Source organism: Gorilla gorilla, chromosome 6, assembly GCF_029281585.2.
Source record: "Gorilla gorilla gorilla isolate KB3781 chromosome 6, NHGRI_mGorGor1-v2.1_pri, whole genome shotgun sequence".
Classification (NCBI taxonomy): domain Eukaryota; kingdom Metazoa; phylum Chordata; class Mammalia; order Primates; family Hominidae; genus Gorilla; species Gorilla gorilla.
This window is the reverse complement of record NC_073230.2, coordinates 90,643,946-90,665,709: the sequence shown is the minus strand read 5'-3', so window position 1 is coordinate 90,665,709 and position 21,764 is coordinate 90,643,946. Positions and strand designations below refer to the sequence as shown.

At 45.2% G+C, this 21,764-nt stretch overlaps 1 protein-coding gene across 2 annotated transcripts in view; it reads left to right on the top strand.

Moving 5' to 3' along the window:
- Positions 1–21,764, top strand: part of LMTK2 (lemur tyrosine kinase 2) — a 103,163-nt gene that overhangs the window by 71,697 nt on the left and 9,702 nt on the right. For both annotated transcript variants that reach the window (XM_004045809.5, XM_055393187.2), the window contains exons 8-11: positions 6,855–6,939; positions 8,685–8,806; positions 12,565–12,714; positions 13,451–16,409. In XM_004045809.5, coding sequence (XP_004045857.4) covers positions 6,855–6,939; positions 8,685–8,806; positions 12,565–12,714; positions 13,451–16,409 — 3,316 coding nt within the window. The remainder of the gene's footprint in view (positions 1–6,854; positions 6,940–8,684; positions 8,807–12,564; positions 12,715–13,450; positions 16,410–21,764) is intronic.

Here is a 21,764-nt window from a genome sequence, read left to right as displayed (position 1 = left end):
ACATAATAGAGGTGTGGATTATTTTGAAAATGCCTCCTGCGTGTTGAGTTTGCATTGGAGAACCCCGAAGACGCGCAAACTAGTCCTAGCGTGAGTGAGCAGCAAGCAGTGGTACTTCCTTGTGAATCGGGGTGGGAACCCTTCAGAACCGCGAGCTCCCACTTTCTGTCCATCGCTGTGCTCATGCGGCCCTGGGTCTCGTGGTTACTGTGGTCTCAGTCACAGCAAGTGCTGCCAAGCTCAGGCGACGCTGCCAGAGCCTTCTGAGAGCCGGGCGGGGCTGGTGCCACTGGCAGCCTCATCCCTGGACCTGTTTTTCAACTTGAAGGGAGAGCAGACTGGCTGTGTGTTTGCATTTCCTGACAAAAGCAGCCATTGACGTCAAGAGTTCCCTCTGTTGTTAAGAAGTGACACCTGTGTGTTTTTCTTTAGCTTTGCACGTTATTGGGCTTCAGATAATATTTATTTTTACCAACTTTGGCCCAAATTGTATCATTACTTTGAATCTGTACAGCACTTTTATGTTTTCAAAACATTTCATGTATTTTTCAGTGTTAGCCTTGCAACAGCCTTGTGAGTTAACCATTTCAAGTGCAACCTGTTGTTTCATGAGGAAACTGAGGCTCCTCTGCTATGCACGTGACCAGCCCAGCATCACATGGTCTTGCAGCAGTGGAACTGAGATGAGCTCCTGGCCTCCTGACTGCCCAGGGCTCCCTCCCACTGCATGGTGGAGCCTGGGCACTTGGGGAAGAGAGGGGCAGGACCCAGTCCTGCCACTGTTTGCTTCCTCACCACCTCTGGGTTTCAGGTCGTGAGAAGCATTGCCTTTTCCCCTGGGAACACCAGTTGCTTGCTTTCGAGTTTTATAATGAGAGCCAAGGACCTTCTGCAGGCGTAATTGTTCATCTTTTACCAAGCCTTCACATTTCAAGTATCCAAAGACCTACGTGGAATGTTAGTATGGAGAGAGAAGAGGAGGGAGGGACTGGGACAGTCATCCTGCTGTCCAGGAAATGCCTGAGCTCGACATCGCCCAAGCTAGCCTCAGGCTGCTGCCCCTGGCCTAGCAGGATGGTGCTTGCCCTTGTTGGGATGCTGGCATCCAGCTCCTTGTTCTGGTCTCAGGAGGGAGATGTCAGGAAGGTCTGTTTATAGACCCTAGAGGTGGTCGTTGGTGGTGCCCAGTGACGGAGCCTCTATTGGCAAAACCTGTATCTCTGCAGTCGCAGCTGTTGGCCCAGTGGATAGAGCAGCCTTACTTAAAGCATTTTCGCTTTTCTGTCCTCAAATGGCATGTTCCTCCTCCATCTCTCCCTCTCTCTCTCCCTCCCTCCCTCCCTCTCTCCCTCCCTCCCTCCCTCCCTCCCTCTCTCCCTCCCTCCCTCCCTCTCTCCCTTCCTCCCTCCCTCCCTCCCTTCCTCCCTCCCTCCCTCTCTCCCTCCCTCTCTCTCTCCCTCCCTCTCTCCTTTGCTTAATTCCAAGAAATGGGGACCAACATTCTTCTTACAATTAGAAGATTCTTTGTTGTTCATAACAGTGGAGTCGCAGGTGTCCCAAGGTTTTTCCCAGGCAGTTCAGCAGGCCTGAAGGCTTCTGGATGGAGTGCAGAAAATCACTTGTAAGCATAAAGAGTGTGGCAAGTGATGAGGTAGCTAACTGGAATCCACGTTGAGGACCAGCTGCGTGCTTGGAACAGCAGCTCCAAGTGTCACTGCACCATCGTTGAGAGTTATTGACGGTGAAAACACAAACATATTACCGAACACTACCTTGCTAGCTTTGTGGGCCTAGCGAAGTCACTTCAATTCTCTGCCTCAGTGTCCATATTTGTTAATGAGGAAAATAATAGTACCCACCTCACAGGTTTGTGGTGAAGATTAAACACTTAGAGAAAATGTAAAATGCCTCTTGTGAAGTAAGTACTTTGTGAATATTAGCCATGATTATGTTATTGAATCATGTTATGTATCAAGCTGTTACCGAATTGTATCGGTGTTAGCCGTTGCCGTCATCATCTCCATTATCCTTGTATTTCAGACATGTGAGCTTTGGAAATTAAAATCTTTGAAAATATGAATGTGATAGTTTAAGTTTTTGGTCTTTTGCCTTTCTGTAAAGACATACATTTTGCACTATGGAAATTCAGCTTTGATATCTTCAGTTTACAACTTAAAACTATAAATTAGGCCTCCTTTTCTATTTTAATTTAATGGCTTTTTTATTCGTATACCAGTTGGTGATTATAAAGACTCTAAGGGTTAAAGCCAAAAGCCAAAAAACTTAATCTGTTGTCTGTATGGAAAGTTCCTTCAGAAAAAGTAGTTTTTACTTGTCAAATTGTGTGTTTTTGAAAATTAACTTTTTGTTAAAATAAATTCTATAATTGTTCTATGTCTTGAAATATACTCTTTACCTCCCTTGTGGAGAAGTAGAGAGTTTGGAAGTCATGAAAGTAATTTGGAAAGGGCCTGACTACAACGCCTGCATATCTTTGAGAAAGGGGAAAAATAAACATTTTTAATAATGTGGATTATTTTTGGGTGCTTGAAGTTATAAATTATATTAATATTTACTTATAACAGACTATTACTAGACTATTACTCAAGTAATACAAGCTGTAAAAAAAATTCACCAATTTTGCTAATAGCATTTTAGAGTTCCTTCTTAGTCACTCTGAAAATACAAGGAAACACTCTTTCAGGTCGGGCCGGGCCCAGCTGGTTCCGGTTCCGTGAGCGCCTGGTAGACTGAGGGAGAGAGAGAGAGAAAGAGGAGGGGAGGAGGAGGAGGATTCAGGGAATAGGAGCTGGGGAGCCCTTCTGCGGAGCCCTTCTGCGCCACAGTGATATCAGTATCAAGATAAAAGTGTGGAATGGGAGAAAAATTCTCAAAGCCTGAAAGAAAATCTGGAGATGCTGTTTTTCCAGCCGCTCAGTTGAGGGAGAACTTAGCTTGTCTCTGTTTCTTGATTCCTCTTCAACTTCTGTTTGCAAACCAAGACTTGTGTTTGGAGAACTCTATTGTACTGAGCCTAAGTCATTTTTGATCTATAACAAGAACATGCATTTTCACATGTCAACTAGATTTGTGGACCAGTAAAGTTCTTCCCAAAGAGATGGGCTCTCACCCTGCCATCCAGGCTGGAATAGTGGTGCAATCATAGCCCATTGTAGCCTCCATCTCAAGGACTCAAGGGATCCTCCCTCCTAGGCCTCCCAGGTAGCTGGGATTACAGATATAGAAAAGCATATCCTAAAATTCGTATGGATTCTGAAGGGACCTCAAATACTCAATACAATACAGTCTTGAAACAGAAGAACAAAGACTCACCTTTTCTGATTTTAAAACTTACTACAAAGCTACAGTAATCAAAACAGTGTTGTACTAGCATAAGGAAGACGTATAGACCAATGAAATAGAAGAGAGAGCCCAGAAATAAAACTTCATATATATGGTCAAATGATTTTTTTCTTTTTTCTTTTTTCTTGAGATGGAGCCTCGCTCTGTTGCCAGGCTGGAGTGCAGTGGCACGATCTCAGCTCACTGCAACCTCCGCCTCCTGGGTTCAAGCGATTCTCCTGCCTCAGCCTCCCCAGTAGCTGGAATTACAGGCACCCACCATCATGCCCGGCTAATTTTTGTATTTTTAGTAGAGATGGGGTTTCACCATGTTGGACAGGAAGGTCTCGATCTCTTGACCTTGTGATCTGCCTGCCTTGGCCTCCCAAAGTGGTGGGATTACAGTTGTGAGCCACTGTACCCAGCCGGTCAAATGATTTTTAACAAGAGTACCAGGACTATTCAATGGAGAAAGGATAGTGTTTTCAACAAATGCTGCTGGGAAAATGGGATATCCACATGCAAAAAATGAAGGTGAACCCTTAACTAACACCATATACAAAAATTAACTCAAAATGGATCAAAGACCTAAATGTAAGACCCAAAACTATAAAAGTCTTAGAAGAAAATAAGGAAAAAACTTTATGACAGTGATTTATTCGGCAGTTATTTATTGGGTATGACATCAAAGGCACAAGCAACAACAACATAGAAGACTACATGAAAATGTTTAAACTTTGTTAATCAAAAGACACTATCAATAGGGTGAAAAGATAACCACCAAATGGAGAAAGTATTTGCAAATTATATATCTGAAAAGGGTTATATAAAGCATATATGGAGAATTCGTGCAACTCAACAAGAAAACAAACAGCTTGATTGGAAAATGAAGGAAAGTGTGTATTTCCTTCTCCAAAGGAAATATACAAATGGCAATAGGTACACCAAAAGATGCCCAGCATCACTGATCATTAGGAAAATCCAAGTCAAACCACAATGAAATACCACCTTACACCCATTAGGATGGCTACTATCAACATCAAACAATAATATGTTTTGGTGAGGACGTGGAAAAATTGGAACCCTTGTGCTCTGTTGGTGGGAAGGTAAAATGGTACAGTCACAGTGGGAAGCAGTATGGTGGCTCCTCATAAATATTGAAAATAGAATTTCCATGTGATGCAGTGATGCCACTTATGGGCGTATCCCCAAAATGGTTGAAAACAGGGTCTTAAAGAGATAATTTGTACACCCATGTTCATACCAGCATTATTCACAATAGCTGAAATATGGAAGAAGTGTAAACTAAAAATAAAACTTTAAGCTTCCTAATTGTCTGAATGAACTCATCCTCTCAGCCAAGGACATCTCACAGTTCAGGACATGATGGGGAGGGGGCGATCAGATTCCCCATTATACTCTCCCTTTGGAATTCAGGCACAACTGACCAGCATTAACATTAAAACAGAGATCTTACGACTTTTTATAGCAATAAGACACCATATTCCAGCCTGACTAAAGTAAAGCATCACATGACAGATAGCAGGCCCTGTAAGAAATTGAAGTATTTTGCCCCCAAATATATTCCTTTGACATATTTAAAAATGGCCCTGCAAAACTGTCTCTTATAGGCAAAATCTACATTCTGTAGAGAATGCCTTTCCCTTTCTAGGTCTTTTCTCTGATCCTGGAGAGAATTATTTGAGTCTTTCATCATTTTAAGTCTCATAAGAAACATTTACAGTCTATTCTTTCTGAAGCCTGCTACCTGGAGTCTTCATCTGCATAATAAGAACCATGGTCTCTACAACCCCTTATCTTAACCCAGACACTGCCTTATATGGAATTTCAGGTGTGTATTTTTTATTTATTTTTATTTTTTATTTTTTGAGTACCCAGGCTGGATTGCAGTAGTGCGATCTCGGCTTATTGCAGCCTCCGCCTCTGGGGGTCACATGATTCTTGTGCCTCAGTCTCCTGAGTGGCTGGGATTACAGGCATGCACCACCATGCCTGGTTAATTTTTTTGTATTTTTAATAGAGATGGGATTTCACCACGTTGGCCAAGCTGGTCTTGAGCTTATGACCTCATGTGTTCCACCTGCCTCGGCCTCCCAGAGTATTGGGATTACAAGTGTGATCCACCATGATCTGGCCTCACTCCAGCTTTTTTGTATTTTCAGTAGAAACAGGATTTTGCCGTGTTGGCCAGGCTGGTCTTGAACTCCTGGCCTCGAGTGATCTGCCTGCCTTAGCCTCCCAAGATGCTGGGATTGCAGGTGTGAGCCACCATGCCCGACTGGGTTTCTGGTCTTTAGGTAAACTCGTTTGACAGGTTGCTAATCGGAAAATGTTTGAATCCACCTGTTAGCAGTGGTGAATCTATATGGGTCTGCAGCAACTTGATTCTTGCCTCCTTGGAGGAAAGAATTTCGCTGAGAGGCAGTAGTTGGTTTAAGGCAGAGGAAGAGACTGAGGCAAGTTTTAGAACAGGAGTGAGAATTTGTGTGAAAGTTTTAGAGCAGGAGTGAAAGGAAGCAGTACACTTGGAAGGGCCAAGCGGGTGACTTGCAAGATCCAAGTGCCCTGTTCAACCCTTGACTTGGGGTTTTATACATTGTTATGGTTCTGGGGTTTGCTGAAGTTGTGCACGTGTTCACTTGAGGAGTCTTTTCCTTAACCTGTCGAGCGTTCCCAGTGGGAGGTCGTATAAGAGGCCATTTTGCCTCTTAGTGTGCCTGTTTGAGGTCTTTGAGAAGAGGATAACACCAGTTCCGAGTGTTTTCTGTCTGTTAGGAGACTGTCTTTTCCTGGTGCTGGCTGTGACCACTTATCATTTTAGAGAGACAGTTTAATAACCACCTAACCATCACTTTATTGTCGCCTGACAGTCCTGGGGGCAACAGGGGTTGGGGGTATGTGTGTGGGGGTGCTCTCCTGCCCTGTCCATATCTGCCTAACTACCTACTCTAACATACCTATGAGCTGGAAGCCTCCACTTAGAGTGTTTGAGTTGTTCTGCCTTTCTTGACTGAGCCATTGTACATCTTACATGTGTTGATTGATGTGTTATGTCTTCCTAAAATGTATAAAATTGAGCTGTAGCCTGACCACCTTGGACACATGTCGTCAGGACCTCCTGAGGCTGTGTCACAGGCACGTCCTTAACCTTGGCAAAATAAACTTCTAAATTGAATGAGAAAAAAAAGAAAAGAAAATACAAGGAAACAAGCCATACATCCGGTTTTAATGTAGAACGTGGTACAGATATGGTCAGTATTTAACCTGAGCTAGTTACTTGCCTAGAAATGTGATCATCTTTATTATTTAAGTGATTGATGACATATGTAATACTGCTACTATGAAAAAGAATTTTAAGAGGTTAATTCTTAAGCAGAGAGCTCAATATACTTACTCGGATCCCGAGAGAAAGCCCATTTCTGTGGCATTTCCATACAGCATGATCCTGGTTGTTGATTCTTCTTGCCGTGTTCACTTCCCTCTGTTTTCAGTGATTTAGCCCTGCGGAATTGTTTTCTCACCTCCGACTTAAATGTGAAAGTGGGAGATTACGGAATAGGATTCAGCAGGTACAAGGTAAGCCAGAGGTTTAAATGTTTTCAGTCTGATTTAATTTGAATTGTGAAGTTGTAATGTCACCAAATGCCCCACTGTTTGTATAAGAATCTTAGTCGCTAGGCTTTCTGGAGAGGGATTTGCAGCAGTCATTTTAATGTGGTCTAGGCTTCTGGCGTGTGGCTTGTGTAAGTCTGCGGCTTTGCGTCCAAGGTTTTGCAACAGCTTTCCAAAAGTTTTGTTTAAAAATATTTATAAACACTGTAAATGATGTAGTCTGGTGGTGCATAATAAATTTTAGAGTGAACACATGAGCAACAGTAGTTATTATTACCTGTTATGATAAAATATACATATCATATAAATGTTTCTCCATTACGTGGTCAGTAAAATTTCAGCTCATGTTCAGTAACCTGGGGATCTAGGTTTTTTTAACTCTGTCATGAATATATTCTAAAGGAAATAAGTGAAGAAGTCAATGAAGTTTCCATTTGTGTGTGTCTGTGTAGCCCCAGTGAATGAGGTAGAGCGTTCTGGGGCAGAGAATGGGACTGTCCCAGCTCCGGGCTGTCAGGAGACCTCGGATAAGCCACTTGACCTCCATTTTCTTTTCCTTTCTTTTTTTTTTTTTTTTAAATGGAGTCTTGCTATATTGCCCGGGCTGTTCTCAAACTCCTGGGTTCAAGCAACTTGCCTGCCTTGGCCTCCCAGAGTGCTAGGATTACAGGTGTGAGTCACCCCACCCAGCCTTGACCTCCGCTTTCTGAGCAGCAACATACGGATAAGATCTGTTCTATTTTTCGGAGTTCTTGTGAGGACCAAACGGGTAATATTTTCAAAAAATATTATGCAAATAGAAATTGGTTATTTGTCTACATAGTAGCTCTAGTGTCTCGAGCACTTGCTAGATGTCAGGCACTTAGCACCTGCCTGTATTCTGCATCATCTCTTTTTTTTTTTTTTTTTTTTGAGATGGGGTCTCGCTGTCACCCTGGCTGGAGTGCAGTGGCGCGATCTCGGCTCACTGCAACCTCCGCCTCCCGGGTTCAAGCGATTCTCCTGCCTTAGCCTTCCGAGTAACTGGGACTACAGGGTCCCTCCACCACGCCCGGCTAATTTTTGTATTTTTAGTAGAGACAGGGGTTTCACCCTGTTGGCCAGGCTGGTCTCGAACTCCTGACTTTGTGATCCGCCCACCTCAGCCTTCCAAAGTGCTGGGATTACAGGCATGAGCCACCGAGCCCGGCCTGCATCATCTCATTTATTCCTCACCACAGAGGGGAGGTTTGTGTTCTCCTCACTTCACAGATCAGGAAAAAACTTCACAAAGTTGTTGCTTGCGTAGAATCACATAGCTGGTAAATGGTAGAATGAGGACTTCAAACCCCGGTCTGTCAGAGTCTAAAGCCTACAGTCTTGCTCACTAACTGGCTTCACTGTTCAGCGCATAAGTCCCAGTATATATTGTTTTAGTGTTTTGCTCAGAGTCTGTGTTATATGCATCAGACACAGCGTACTTTCCTTATCCAAGAAGGATGACTTAGCAAGCGTTCATGGCTCGCAGATGAGGTCATGAAGCCCAGGAGGCTTCAGCGAAACTCCTTACCCACTTTCTGCCCAGAAAATCACTCTTCATGCCTGCTTTTTTTTCTGACCTGGTTTTTTGGATTGGGTATATGTTTTCTGAGAATACCATGGATTTCAATTCTTGAACTCACCAAAAGTATAATTCTATTCAAAATTCTGTGTGCTTTCTAACAAAACAGGAGGATTATATTGAAACAGATGATAAAAAAGTTTTCCCTCTGCGATGGACTGCTCCAGAATTAGTAACCAGCTTTCAAGACAGACTGCTAACTGCAGATCAGACTAAGTATAGTAATATCTGGTATGTATTGGCTTACCGTTTTATTAGGCATTTCTTTGGCAAAGTCCTAATTTCTTCCTCTTTGAGTACTTCCTTAAAGGAAAGTAGTTGTATAAGATGTAGGAACAAAAGAGTGTCTGATGGTATGAAAAAGACAGTTTAAGAGACATAAATAGTAATTATCACAATTGTGGTGATGGAGTTAATGTTTTGAATACTGCCCCTGCTACCCATTTTCCTTTAGAAAAGCAGGAACCAAGTCTGTTTCATATTCTGTGCCTCCCACAGTGCCTGACATGTAATAGATATTTAATATGTATTTATTGAAGTGAAAGAAGAAACTGAAAGGGGTGTGGACTATCATGTTTATACTATGATTTATAGGAGTCAGTTTAATGGGAGCTAAAAAGATGCACCTAAAACTTTGACTAACAATTTCTGTCACAGCCTTCTTAATTTATAGCTATGTTTTATGTGCTGTTGTCCTGCTTTTTTTTTTTTTCTCTCCTTGCTTTCTTTTGGATTGATTTCTTTAAAACAATTTTTTTGCTTTTATTATTTTTTTCATTGATGCGTATAATTGGACATATTTATGGGGTACAATGATATATATATATTTTTTGTTGTTGTTGTTGTTGTTGTTGTTGTTGTTGTTGTTGTTTTTTGAGATAGAGTCTCACTGTCGCCCAGGCTGGAGTACAGTGGTGTAGTCTCAGCTCACGGCTCACTGCAGTGTCCACCTCCCTGGTTCAAGTAATTCTTGTGCCTCAGCCTCCCTAGTAATTGGGATTACCAATATGTACTACCACACAATTTTTGTACTTTTAGTAGAGATGGAGTTTTGCCATGGCTGGTCTCGAACTCCTGAACTCAAGTGATCCGCCTGCCTCGTCCTCCCAAAGTACTGGGATTACAGGCGTGAGCCACCGCACCTGGCCCAGTGTAATATTTTGATACCTATATACAGTGTGTGATGATCAAATCAGGGTAACTAGTATCCCCTTCACTCCAGACATGTGTCATTTTTTATTTTTGTCTTTGGGAACATTCAAAAGCTGCTCTTAGAGCTGTTTGAAAATATACAAAAATTTGTTGTTAATTATAGTCACCCTTCAGTGCTTTAGAACACTAGATCTTATTCCTCCTTCCCAGCCGAAATTTTGTATTCGTTAGTCAGCTTCTCACTATTCCTCCTCTCCCTCCCCTTCCCTGCCTCAAGTAATCACTCTTCTATTCTCTACTTCTATGAGATCAACCTTTTTATCTTCCACGAGTGATGAGGTTTTCTTCCTTTTTCTTTCTCCCTTGTGTATCTGCTCTACCCAGTGTATTGTGAGTCTGATACTTTTGTGTTTTTTCATGTTGATGGTTATCCTCCTTTAGCTTCCAGATACAGGACTCCTGGACCATTTCTCTTAAGGCATGTCTCATAGTGATGAATTCCTTCAGTTTTTGCTTATCTGGGAAAGACTTTATTTCTCCATTTTTTAAAAAAAAGTTATTATTATATATTTTTTTTTAGTAGAGACGAGGTCATGCTGTGTTGCCCAGGCTGGTCTTGAACTCCTGGCCCCAAGCAATCCTCATGCCTTAGTCTCCTAGAGTGCTGGGATTATAGTCATGAGCCATCGTGCCCAACCCTCCTTCATTTCCGAAGGATATCTTTGCAGGGCATAGTGTTCTTGGCTGCCAATTTCAGTACTTTGAGTATACCATCCTATTCTCTGCTTCCCTCCTGTGTGACTTAATGCTTTTCTCTGGCTGTTTTTAGAATTTTTATCTTTGTCTTTGGCTTTTGACAATTTGATTATAATGTGCCTCTGAAATGACCTTTTGGGGTTGATTGTATTTTGAGGACCTTTGAGCTTCCTGGATCTGGATGTCTGTATCTCTCCCAAGACTTGGGAAGTTTTTAAGCTGTTCTTTCCTTAAATAGCCTTTCTCTGCCTTCTCCTAGCTCTTTTATTTCTATAACTTCCATAATGTGTGTATTTGTTTGCTCTGTAGTCTCCCATAAGCCCTGAAGCCTTCCTTCACTCCTTTTCATTCTTCTGTCTTTTTCCCTCTGACTGGGTGATTTCAAACAACCTTTCTTCAAGTTGAGAGGTTCTTCTGCTTGAGTCTGTTGTTGAAGTTCTGTATTTCTTTTTATTTCATTTATTGAATTCTTCAGCTGGGCTTACTGCCTGTGAGGACCCCAGGCGACCCCAGTGTGAGGACTGTAGTGTCCACAGTGAGCAGTGTGAGGATGTAGGGGTCCACAGTGAGATCCTCTTACTTGCCCTTACCTGGAAGAGAAAGTTGCTCCTGGTTCCTGGCTGCACCTGCCGGGGATGGGGTGGTGGAGGCCAGGCGTTTCCTTCTGCTCTCGCTGTGGCTGTCCTGAATTTCCTGAGTCCCTGTTACTCCTTTGATGGGCTCTGGTGCTCTCCTTTAGTGATTTTTGTCAAAATGTAGTTGCTTCTTCGTTGTTTGGGGCGTGTCGTGGAGGGTTAGCTGGACATCAGAATCACTGGGGAACTTTTTAAAACGCGAGTTTTCTAGGCCACACCTGGATCTACCAACTAAGCATCCTTTAGGGGTGGACCTGACCTACCAGTGTGTGTGTTCACGGCTTCCCGGAGGACACAGATGAGAGTCACGTTCGGGAACATTGCAGTAAATAGACACAAATGCAGGATGGAGGCAGTGCGTGGTGGGGAGGAAATGCAGAGACCTCGTGGAGGAAATGAGAGGCAGCTCCTCTGACCCAGGAAGCCAGCAGAGGCTGTTTCCATGGGGACAGAGCACCGCAGTGTGAGAGAGGATTGGGCTGGGACTGAGAAGGGCGTTCCTGCTGTGGTGAGGCAGCCCTCAGGGTCTCTCCTGGCACACAGACAGCTGCCAGCGTGATGGGGGATCCCTTCAGAATAGCAGCAAACCCCACGATACTGAGGAGTAACTCAAACCAAACTTGTGGGTCTCACAGAGAGGATATCGTCTTGCCCATGTAAAGATTCCTTTTAGATGGTTTCTGGTGTTTACTAATGTTGTTAATAGGTGTATTTTTCTACCAAAAAAAAAAATCAGAATTCAGGGTATTTATCTTGTTTCCAGCAATTCTGCCAAATTTTTAGAACATTCTGATGGTCTTTCCAATAATTTATTGAGTACTTAAAAGTTGATAGTCATCTCATCCACATAATTACACCTATTATCTCTGTTTTATACTTTTTTCATTGGCCAAAACTTCTAGGGTGGTATTCAGTAGCGAATAGGAGGCATGGTCTTCCTCATTTTAACAGAAATGCCTCTTTTTTTGCTATTGTGCTGTTGATTATTGGTTTCAGATTAAAGAACAATCTTGGCCGGTTGTGGTGGCTCATGCCTGTAATCTCAGCACTTTGGAAGGCCAAGGCAGGTGGATCACCTGAGGTCAGGACTTTGAGAGCAGCCTGGCCAACATGGTGAAACCCTATCTCTACTAAAATTATAAAAATTGGCAGGGCATGATGGCTTGTGCCTGTAATCCCAGTTACTTGGGAGGCTGAGGCAGGAGAATCGCTTGAACCTGGGAGGCAGAGGTTGCAGTGAGTGGAGATCACGCCATTGCACTCCAGCCTGGGCGACAGTGAGACTCTGTCTCAAAAAAACAACAACAACAACAACAAAAAAGATCCTATTAATAATCTTTTCAATACACACCTTGTCCTTAAAATTACTGGCTATGTAACAAGTGTGAGTGTTAAAAATTTGACATCTAAAGGGAGAGAGAAACAGCCATTTTCTTTTTCCAACAGGTCCCTGGGCGTGACACTTTGGGAGCTTTTTGACAATGCCGCACAGCCGTATTCAAACCTTTCCAACTTAGACGTCCTCAACCAAGTCATTAGAGAGAGAGACACAAAACTCCCGAAGCCCCAGCTGGAGCAGCCCTACTCTGATAGATGGTTGGTAGCCTCACATTCCGCCTCTTCTGTTTCGTCTTCACTGTGAGGTGTCCCCAAAACACAAAAAAATTCGTGGGCCAAATATTATGTTTCTTCATTTCCTCTTTCACCATGATGTCACCATGAGCTGAACTACTTAATGTGGTTGGCAGTGATGAAGGTGTAGAAATGTTTGGGGTGTTGAGTTGGCTTTAGGGTCCTTGTAAATTCTTTTCATATTGTTTATTTATTTATTTTTATTTTAAAAAAAATGTAGAGACAGGGTCTCACTATGTTGCCCAGGCTGTTCTTGAACTCCTGGCTCAAGTGATCCTCCCACTTAAGCCTCCCATTGCCCCAGGATTACAAGTGTGAGCCAGGGTGCCTGGCCTCTTTTGATATTTTTAACTGATTCGGCCAGGCACAGTGGCTCATCCCTGTAATCCCAGCACTTTGGGAGGCTGAGGTGGGCAGATCACGAGGTCAGGAGTTCCAGACCAGCCTGGCCAACATGGTGAAACCCCATCTGTACTAAAAATACAAAAATTAGCTGGGCGTGGCGGCGGGCGCCTGTAATCCCAGCTGCTCGGGAGGCTGAGGCAAGAGAATTGCTTGAACCCAGGAGGCAGAGGTTGCAGTGAGCCGGGATCATGCCACTGCACTCCAGACTGGGTGACAGAGCAAGACTCCGTCTCGAACCAAAAAAAAAAAAAAAATCCGTGATGGTTCCGCTGATTGCTTGTCGTATGCTGCTCAGGTATGAAGTCTTACAGTTCTGTTGGCTGTCACCAGAAAAGAGACCCGCGGCTGAAGATGTGCACAGGCTGCTGACTTACCTGCGGCTGCAGAGCCAGCGGGACTCAGAGGTCGACTTTGAACAGCAGTGGAACGCTCTGAAGCCAAACACAAACAGCAGAGACTCCTCCAACAATGCTGCATTCCCAATTCTCGACCACTTTGCCAGGGACCGGCTGGGTCGTGAAATGGAGGAAGTCCTCACCGTGACCGAAACCAGTCAGGGCCTGAGCTTCGAGTATGTCTGGGAGGCCGCTAAGCACGACCACTTTGACGAGCGCAGCCGGGGCCACCTGGACGAAGCCTTGTCCTACACGAGCATCTTCTATCCAGTTGAAGTTTTTGAGAGTTCGCTTTCAGATCCCGGTCCTGGAAAGCAAGATGACAGCAGCCAGGATGTCCCCCTGAGGGTCCCTGGAGTGGTTCCTGTTTTTGATGCCCACAACCTTTCTGTTGGAAGCGACTATTATATCCAGTTAGAAGAAAAAAGTGGTAGTAACTTGGAGCTTGATTACCCACCAGCGCTGCTCACAACCGACATGGATAATCCAGAAAGGACTGGCCCTGAACCGTCCCAGCTCACGGCGCTCAGGAGCGTTGAACTTGAGGAGTCCAGTACGGATGAGGACTTCTTCCAAAGCAGTACAGACCCCAAAGACTCTAGCTTACCAGGGGACTTACACGTGACCAGTGGCCCCGAGAGCCCTTTCAACAATATATTTAATGATCTGGACAAATCGGAAGATTTGCCCAGTCACCAAAAAATATTCGACTTAATGGAATTAAACGGAGTTCAAGCCGACTTTAAACCTGCCACTTTAAGTTCCAGTTTGGATAACCCCAAAGAGTCAGTCATAACGGGCCACTTTGAGAAAGAAAAGCCCCGTAAGCTTTTTGACAGTGAGCCTCTCTGCCTATCAGATAATCTTATGCACCAAGATAATTTTGATCCATTGAATGTTCAAGAATTGTCAGAAAACTTTTTATTTCTTCAAGAGAAAAACTTACTAAAAGGCTCATTGTCCAGCAAAGAACACATAAATGATCTTCAGACAGAACTTAAGAATGCTGGTTTTACTGAAGCTATGTTAGAAACGTCATGTAGAAACTCTTTAGATACTGAGCTTCAGTTTGCTGAAAATAAGCCAGGCTTGTCTTTGTTGCAGGAAAACATAAGCACAAAGGGTGACGATACAGATGTCATGCTCACAGGTGACACTTTGAGCACCTCATTGCAGTCTTCCCCGGAAGTGCAGGTACCTCCTACCTCCTTCAAAACAGAAGAAACGCCCCATCGGGTACCCCCAGACTCACTCCCAACACAGGGAGAAACCCAGCCCACGTGTTTAGATGTTATTGTCCCGGAGGACTGTCTCTGCCAGGACATCAGTCCAGACGCTGTGACTGTCCCGGTTGAAATTCTCTTGACCGATGCCAGAACCCACAGCCTGGATGACAGGTCCCAGGACTCTCCTGGTGAGAGTGAGGAGACCCTGCGACTCACCGAAAGTGACTCTGTTCTTGCTGATGACATCCTTGCCAGCAGGGTGAGTGTAGGGAGTAGTCTCCCGGAACCGGGACAGGAATTACACAATAAACCATTTTCAGAAGACCATCACAGTCATCGCCGGCTAGAGAAAAACTTAGAGGCTGTGGAGACTTTAAATCAGCTCAATTCTAAAGACGCAGCAAAAGAAGCAGGCTTGGTGTCTGCCCTCTCCTCGGACTCAACCAGTCAGGACAGCCTCCTGGAGGACAGCTTGTCAGCACCCTTCCCAGCCTCTGAGCCGTCCCTGGAAACCCCGGACTCTCTGGAGTCAGTGGATGTCCACGAAGCGCTACTGGACTCTTTAGGATCTCACACTCCCCAGAAACTAGTGCCCCCCGATAAGCCGGCAGACAGCGGCTATGAAACAGAGAACTTGGAGTCCCCCGAGTGGACCTTGCATCCTGCTCCCGAGGGCACCGCAGACTCAGAACCAGCCACCACGGGCGATGGCGGCCATAGCAGTCTGCCTCCCAACCCGGTCATTGTCATCTCAGATGCCGGCGATGGTCACAGAGGCACAGAAGTGACCCCTCAGACGTTCACAGCTGGCTCCCAGGGTTCATACCGAGACTCTGCGTACTTCTCAGACAATGACTCTGAGCCCGAGAAAAGGTCTGAGGAGGTCCCGGGAACCTCCCCATCCGCCTTGGTGTTGGTACAGGAGCAGCCCCTACCCGAGCCAGTCCTCCCCGAGCAAAGTCCTGCTGCCCAGGATAGCTGCCTGGAAGCCAGAAAGAGCCAGCCAGATGAAAGTTGTCTGTCTGCTTTGCACAACTCCAGTGACCTGGAATTAAGAGCCACGCCGGAGCCAGCACAGACTGGTGTTCCCCAGCAGGTGCATCCCACGGAAGATGAGGCCAGCAGTCCCTGGAGTGTGCTGAACGCAGAACTTAGCAGCGGCGATGACTTCGAGACACAGGACGATCGCCCCTGCACCCTCGCTTCCACAGGGACCAACACGAACGAACTCCTTGCCTACACCAATTCTGCGCTGGACAAGTCCCTGTCCAGCCACTCCGAGGGCCCGAAGTTGAAGGAGCCGGACATCGAAGGGAAGTACCTGGGGAAACTCGGGGTGTCAGGGATGCTCGACCTCTCGGAGGACGGGATGGATGCGGACGAGGAGGACGAAAACAGCGACGACTCGGACGAGGACCTGCGGGCCTTCAACCTGCATAGCCTCAGCTCCGAGTCGGAGGACGAGACCGAGCACCCCGTGCCCATCATCCTCAGCAACGAGGACGGAAGGCACCTGCGGAGTCTGTTGAAGCCCACAGCGGCCGATGCCCCCGACCCGCTGCCCGAGGACTGGAAGAAGGAAAAGAAGGCAGTCACGTTTTTCGATGATGTCACAGTCTACCTGTTTGACCAGGTATCTGTTCCCTCTAAATCATTTTCTATACACGTCCATATAAGGATTCCAAAATGTGCTAGGAAATTGAGTGTGGTCTGTTTTCTAGTTGCCATTTTGAGGCAGCAGATTGTGATTACTCACAAAAAGTAATTTGGGGTTGGTTAGAGTTCTAAGAATATGCAGAAATGTCATTTGCTCAGGGAGTTTGTATTAAATTAAGAGAAAGAGACCTGAATGCTCTTCCTGGGTCTTCTAATGGAGTCTTCCTGAATTAGTCACCCTTTACACACCAAATTTTTACTGTTTTACTTGTTTATTTTTCTTTTGAGACAGCCTTGCTCTGTGGCCCAGGCTGGAATGCAGTGGTACAGTTGCAGCTCACCGCAGCCTTGAACTCCTGGGCTCAAGTGTTCCTCCCACCTTCCATAATAGCTGGGCCCACAGGTTCATGCCACCATGGCTGGCTAAGGTTTTGGGGGTTTTTTTGTTTTTTATTTTTTTAATTTTTGTAGACACACGGTCTTGCTATGTTGCCTAGGCTGCTCTCAAACTCCTGGGCTCAAGCCATCCTCCCACCTCAGCCTCTCAAAGTTTTGGGATTACAGGCATGAGCCACTGCGCTTGGCCTCCAATTTTTAAAGCCTGACAATTGGCAGTAGGACCCACCACTTGGGTACAAGCCTGGAACCATGGCTGGCGTGCAGCCCTGGAGACAGCTCAGGAGAGGGGCCAACCAGAAGCCCTGCAGTGGGTGTCTAGAGGGTGTGACACACAGCAGGAGCGTCTGTGGCCCTTCTGCTCTGTCCCCTGACCTGTCCTCTTTCCCTGCTTTGGAGCAGGCAGCTTAGTGTGCACTGCTGAGTGGGCATGGATTTAGGCTCCTTTAAAAATGTAACAGCGGATAATTCAAGCATGCTTAAAAAAAAAAAAAGGTTCTTTTCATACTAGTCTTTGTAGCCCTTGAATTTGCTGCTTGCATCAGCTGGATTGTTGGGAGAGCTCAGTGGTGGGACATGAGAATGGGGTCCCCTCACCTTCTAGAAGGCGCAGGAGTCCTCGCCGTCTCCTTCACATTGCTTGCTGTCCCTTTTGCTCCATTCTGGGAACACAGACCTTGGTCTCAGCCCCTGCGTGGCACCATCCTTCATGGGTCCATGGCTATGGCGGGTCCAAGCACTGTTCCACCTCCTCCCCCAGGAGCTGCGTCTGTTGAATGTCACTTTATGCCTTGTTGTTCCTCTGTGTTCTGTTCACTTTGGTTTTTATGATGTTTCTTTAAAAAATCGTTAAATCACCCGCATTTGAGCTATAGCATATATGGCGGGGAAGTGGATGTTTAAAAAATGAAAAGTAAGGCCAGGCGCGGTGGCTTATGCCTGTAATCCCAGCACTTTGGGAGGCCAAGGTGGGCGGATCACCTGACGTCGGGAATTCAAGACCAGCCTGGGCAACATGGCGAAACCCCATCTCTACTAAAAATATAAAAATTAGCCAGTCACGTTAGGCAAGACTGCAGTCCCAGCTACTTGGGAGGCTGAGGCATGAGAATTGCTTGAACCTGGGAGGCAGAGGTTGCAGTGAGCCAAGATTGCACCACTGCTCTCCAGCCTGGGTGACAGAGTGAGACCTGTCTCAGAAAAAAAAAAAAAAAAAAAGTAGCCTCCTGAGCTCAGCCTGACCTCTTGAACCTGATTCTGTGAGGGGCCAGGAGGCCGTCTTTCTCTTTTCATTCCCCAGGTGGCTCCTAGGCAGATCTCGAACTCAAGAGCCTCTGAGCTCAGGGAGCCTGAGAAAACACGCTGCTGTTTTCTAGTAAGAATGGAAGGGAGAAGGGATCACCTGGCCCCTCGGGTTTGTGTTTTGTTTTCAATGCATACACATAGCCCTTTCTCCACCGTCTCTGTGAACTTGGATTATCGCTGCATTTCTCCATGGATGGGGTAATGTATAGGTGGGACGGAACTGTCAACTGTGCTCAGTGAGCAGTGCAGGTAGGAGCTAGGGAGCACGCTGTCCCCGCTTCCTGAAAGCCTGGGGGTAGCTGGAGTAGTGAGAGGGACGCAGTCCCAGTGGAAGCAGCGTGTGGAGAAAACTCCCTGGGGCCGCAGAGTATGGGCCCCTTGCACAAGTCTTTGTGGAGGATGTTACGTTTTTCTGACTTTAGAAGACAGAATTGCAAAAGATGAAGATCTGTGACAAGGGCACACTAGTTATGGGATGGAAGGTACAGAGATCAAATACCAGACATGCTTAATGGACGCAAGGCTTTGACAAGGAAGTTAGTGTCAAGGAGAAAGTCGGAAGGTGGGTCAGGGCCAGAAGAAAATGAGGAAGATCTTTCTGATGATCTGAAATTTGTTTGCTTATGCGTCTCTTGCAGCATGCCTTGAAGCGACAGCCACCAAGCGTTCAGGCCGAGGACTGAGAGTTTCCTCCCACTCCTGCTTTCTTTTTTAATGAGCTGGTTTTGAAGTTGTGTAGTTTTTAAGCAGTTGAAGTATCTTGGCTCCAAACTTTTAACTGAGTGTTCATGGGATTGGGCAGCATTGTTTCTTGGTTATATTACTATTTGTCAGTTCAGCAAATACTTAACCAGCACTTACCGTGTAAAGTAGTAAAGGCTGGTGAACAGTCTGTGGGTGCCGGCACCTTTATTATACATTGAGTCTTGTTTTGCTTCCCCATGTGGGGGTGGTTGTCACCATCTTCATGGAGAGGACCCTGAGGCTCAGAGTAGGTAAACTTTGCACAGGGTCTGGCCCCAGTGAGTAGCAGTGCTAGGGCTTGACCCAAGTCTCCTGGACCGAGCACAGAACTTTTCACCACTGAGCCCTGCCACCTCTTGCATGCACCTTTACAATCTGCAGCCTGGCATTGCGTTCGACTTTTAGCACTTGCGATGTCCTTCCTCAGTGCACAGTGTTCTTGAGACAAAAGTAGTGGGTAATGATGCTTATTTGCAATTAGTGCGACAGGGTTCCCTCCAGCCTGATCCGTCATACTGTAAACAAGCACTGAAGGCTGGGCACAGTAGCTCATTCCCATAATCCTAACATTTTGGAAAGCTGAGGCAGGAGGATCGCTTAAGGCCAGGAGGTGAGACTGGTCTAGGCAGCATAATAAGAACCAATTTTTAAAAAATTGGCCAGTTGTGGTGGCCCGCACCTATAGTCTCACCTGCTCAGGAGGCTGAGGCAGGAGGATCGCTTAAACCCAGGAGTTTGAGAGTGCAGTGAGCTATGATTGCGTCACTGCACTGCAGCCGGGGCGGCACAGTGAGACCCTGTCTGAGAGGCTCCTGCTCTCCACCTTTGAGGAATAAACATTCGTGGGCTCCACCTAGGTTTTTTTGGTTGGTTTGGGTTTTGTTTGTTTGCTGGCACTGTCTTTGGTTTTGTTATCAGAGTAATTAATGCTGGTCTCATAAAATGAGTTGGGAAGTATTTCCTTCTCTGATAGTGTTTGGAAGAGATTATGTAGATTTGTTGATCTTTCCAAAAAATTGCTTTTGTTTTCGTGAATTTTTTTTTCTTTTCTATTTCGTTGATTTCTGCTTTGTCTTCATTATTTCCTTCCTTCTCCTTGCTTTGAATTTATTTTGCTTTTTCTAGAAAAGCTTAGAATTCGAGACCTTACTTCTTTTCTCTTTTTTTTTTTTTTTGAGACGTCTCACTCTGTCACCAGGTTGGAGGGCAGTGGCGTGATATCGGCTCACTGCAACCTCCGCCTCCTGGGTTCAAGCAATTCTCCTGCCTCCACCTCCTCAATAGCTAGCATTACAGGCGTGTGCCACCGCGCTTGGCTAATTTTTGTATTTTTAGTAGAGACGAAGTTTCACCATGTTGGCCAGGATGGTCTCAGTCTCTTGACCTCATGATCTGCCCACCTCGGCCTCCCAGAGTGCTGGGATTACAGGCCTGAGCTACCGCGCCTGGCCTCTTTTCTCTTTTTTTGAGACTGGGTCTCGCTCTGTCGCCCAGGCTGTAGTAGTGCAGTAGTGCGATCTCTGCTCACTGCAGCCTCCACCTCCCAGGCTCAAGGGATTCTCCTGCCTCAGCCTCCTGAAGTAGCTGGGACCACAGGCGCCCACCACTGTGCCTGGCTAATTTTTGTATTTTTTGTTTCGTCATGTTGCCCAGGCTGGTCTCGAATTCCTGAGCTCAGGTGAATCTGCCTGCCTTGGCTTCCCGAAGTGCTGGGATTATAGACGTGAGCCACTGCACCTGGCCTCTTCTTTTCTAATAATTTAATGCTATAAATTTCCCTTTATGTACTACTTTAGCTGCACCCAGCAAATTTTAATGTGTGAGTTTTCATTTTCATTCAGATCAAAAAGTTTTTTGTAAGACTTCCTCTTGGGAGCATAGATTAACAAGTTTAGTTTAATATGTTAGTTATAATTAATAATTACTAATAATTGGTTAATATAGTTTAATAAGTATATTGTTTAATTTCCAAGAGTTGGAGATTTTATTGTATCTTTGTTATTAAATTTTAGTCTAATTCCATTACGGGCAGAGAACATATTTAATATGGTTTCAATGCTTTTAAATTTGTTAAGGTTTATCTTAGAGCCAGGATATGGTCTTTCTTGGTGAATTATTCCATGTATACCTGAAAGAGTGTGTATTTTGGTTTTGGTGGGTGGATCGTTCTATAAATGTCAGATTTAATTTGTTGATGTATTAGTTCTTCTCTGTCATTGCCGATTTTTCTGCATACTTGTTCTATTACTCAGAGAGAGGTTGTTGAAGTCTCCAGCTGTGATTTTTAGATTTGTCTATTTCTCTTTTCATTTCTGTTCATTTTCGCTTCCTGTATTTTGCAGCTCTGTTGGTGCATATACATTGAGGATGATGATGTCTTCTTGCTGAATTGACCTTTTTATCCTTTCGTAATGTCCTTCCGTATTCCTTTGTCTTATAGAGCTGCTCCAGCTTTCTTTCTTTTTTCGGAGACAGTCTCACTTTGTCACCCAGGCTGGAGTGCAGTGGTGTGATTTTGGCTCACTGCAGCCTTGAGCTCCTGGGCTCAAGCAGTCCTCCTGCCTCAGCCCCACAAGTAACTGGGACTACGGGTGCACACCACCACACACAGCTAATTTTTGTATTTTTTGTAGAGATGGGGTTTCACCATGTTGGCCAGGCTGGTCTCGAACTCCTGAGCTCAAGCAATCCGCCCACCTCGGTCTTCGAAAGTGTTGGGATTACAGGCGTGAGCCACTGCTCCTGGCCACGTTGTTTTGGTTAATGTTCGCATGGTGTATCTTTTGCATCCTTTTACTTTTAATCTACCTGTATCATTATATTTGACATGAGTTTCTTGCAGATCTTATAGTTAGGTGGGGTTTTTAAAACTCTGTTCTGAAAAATC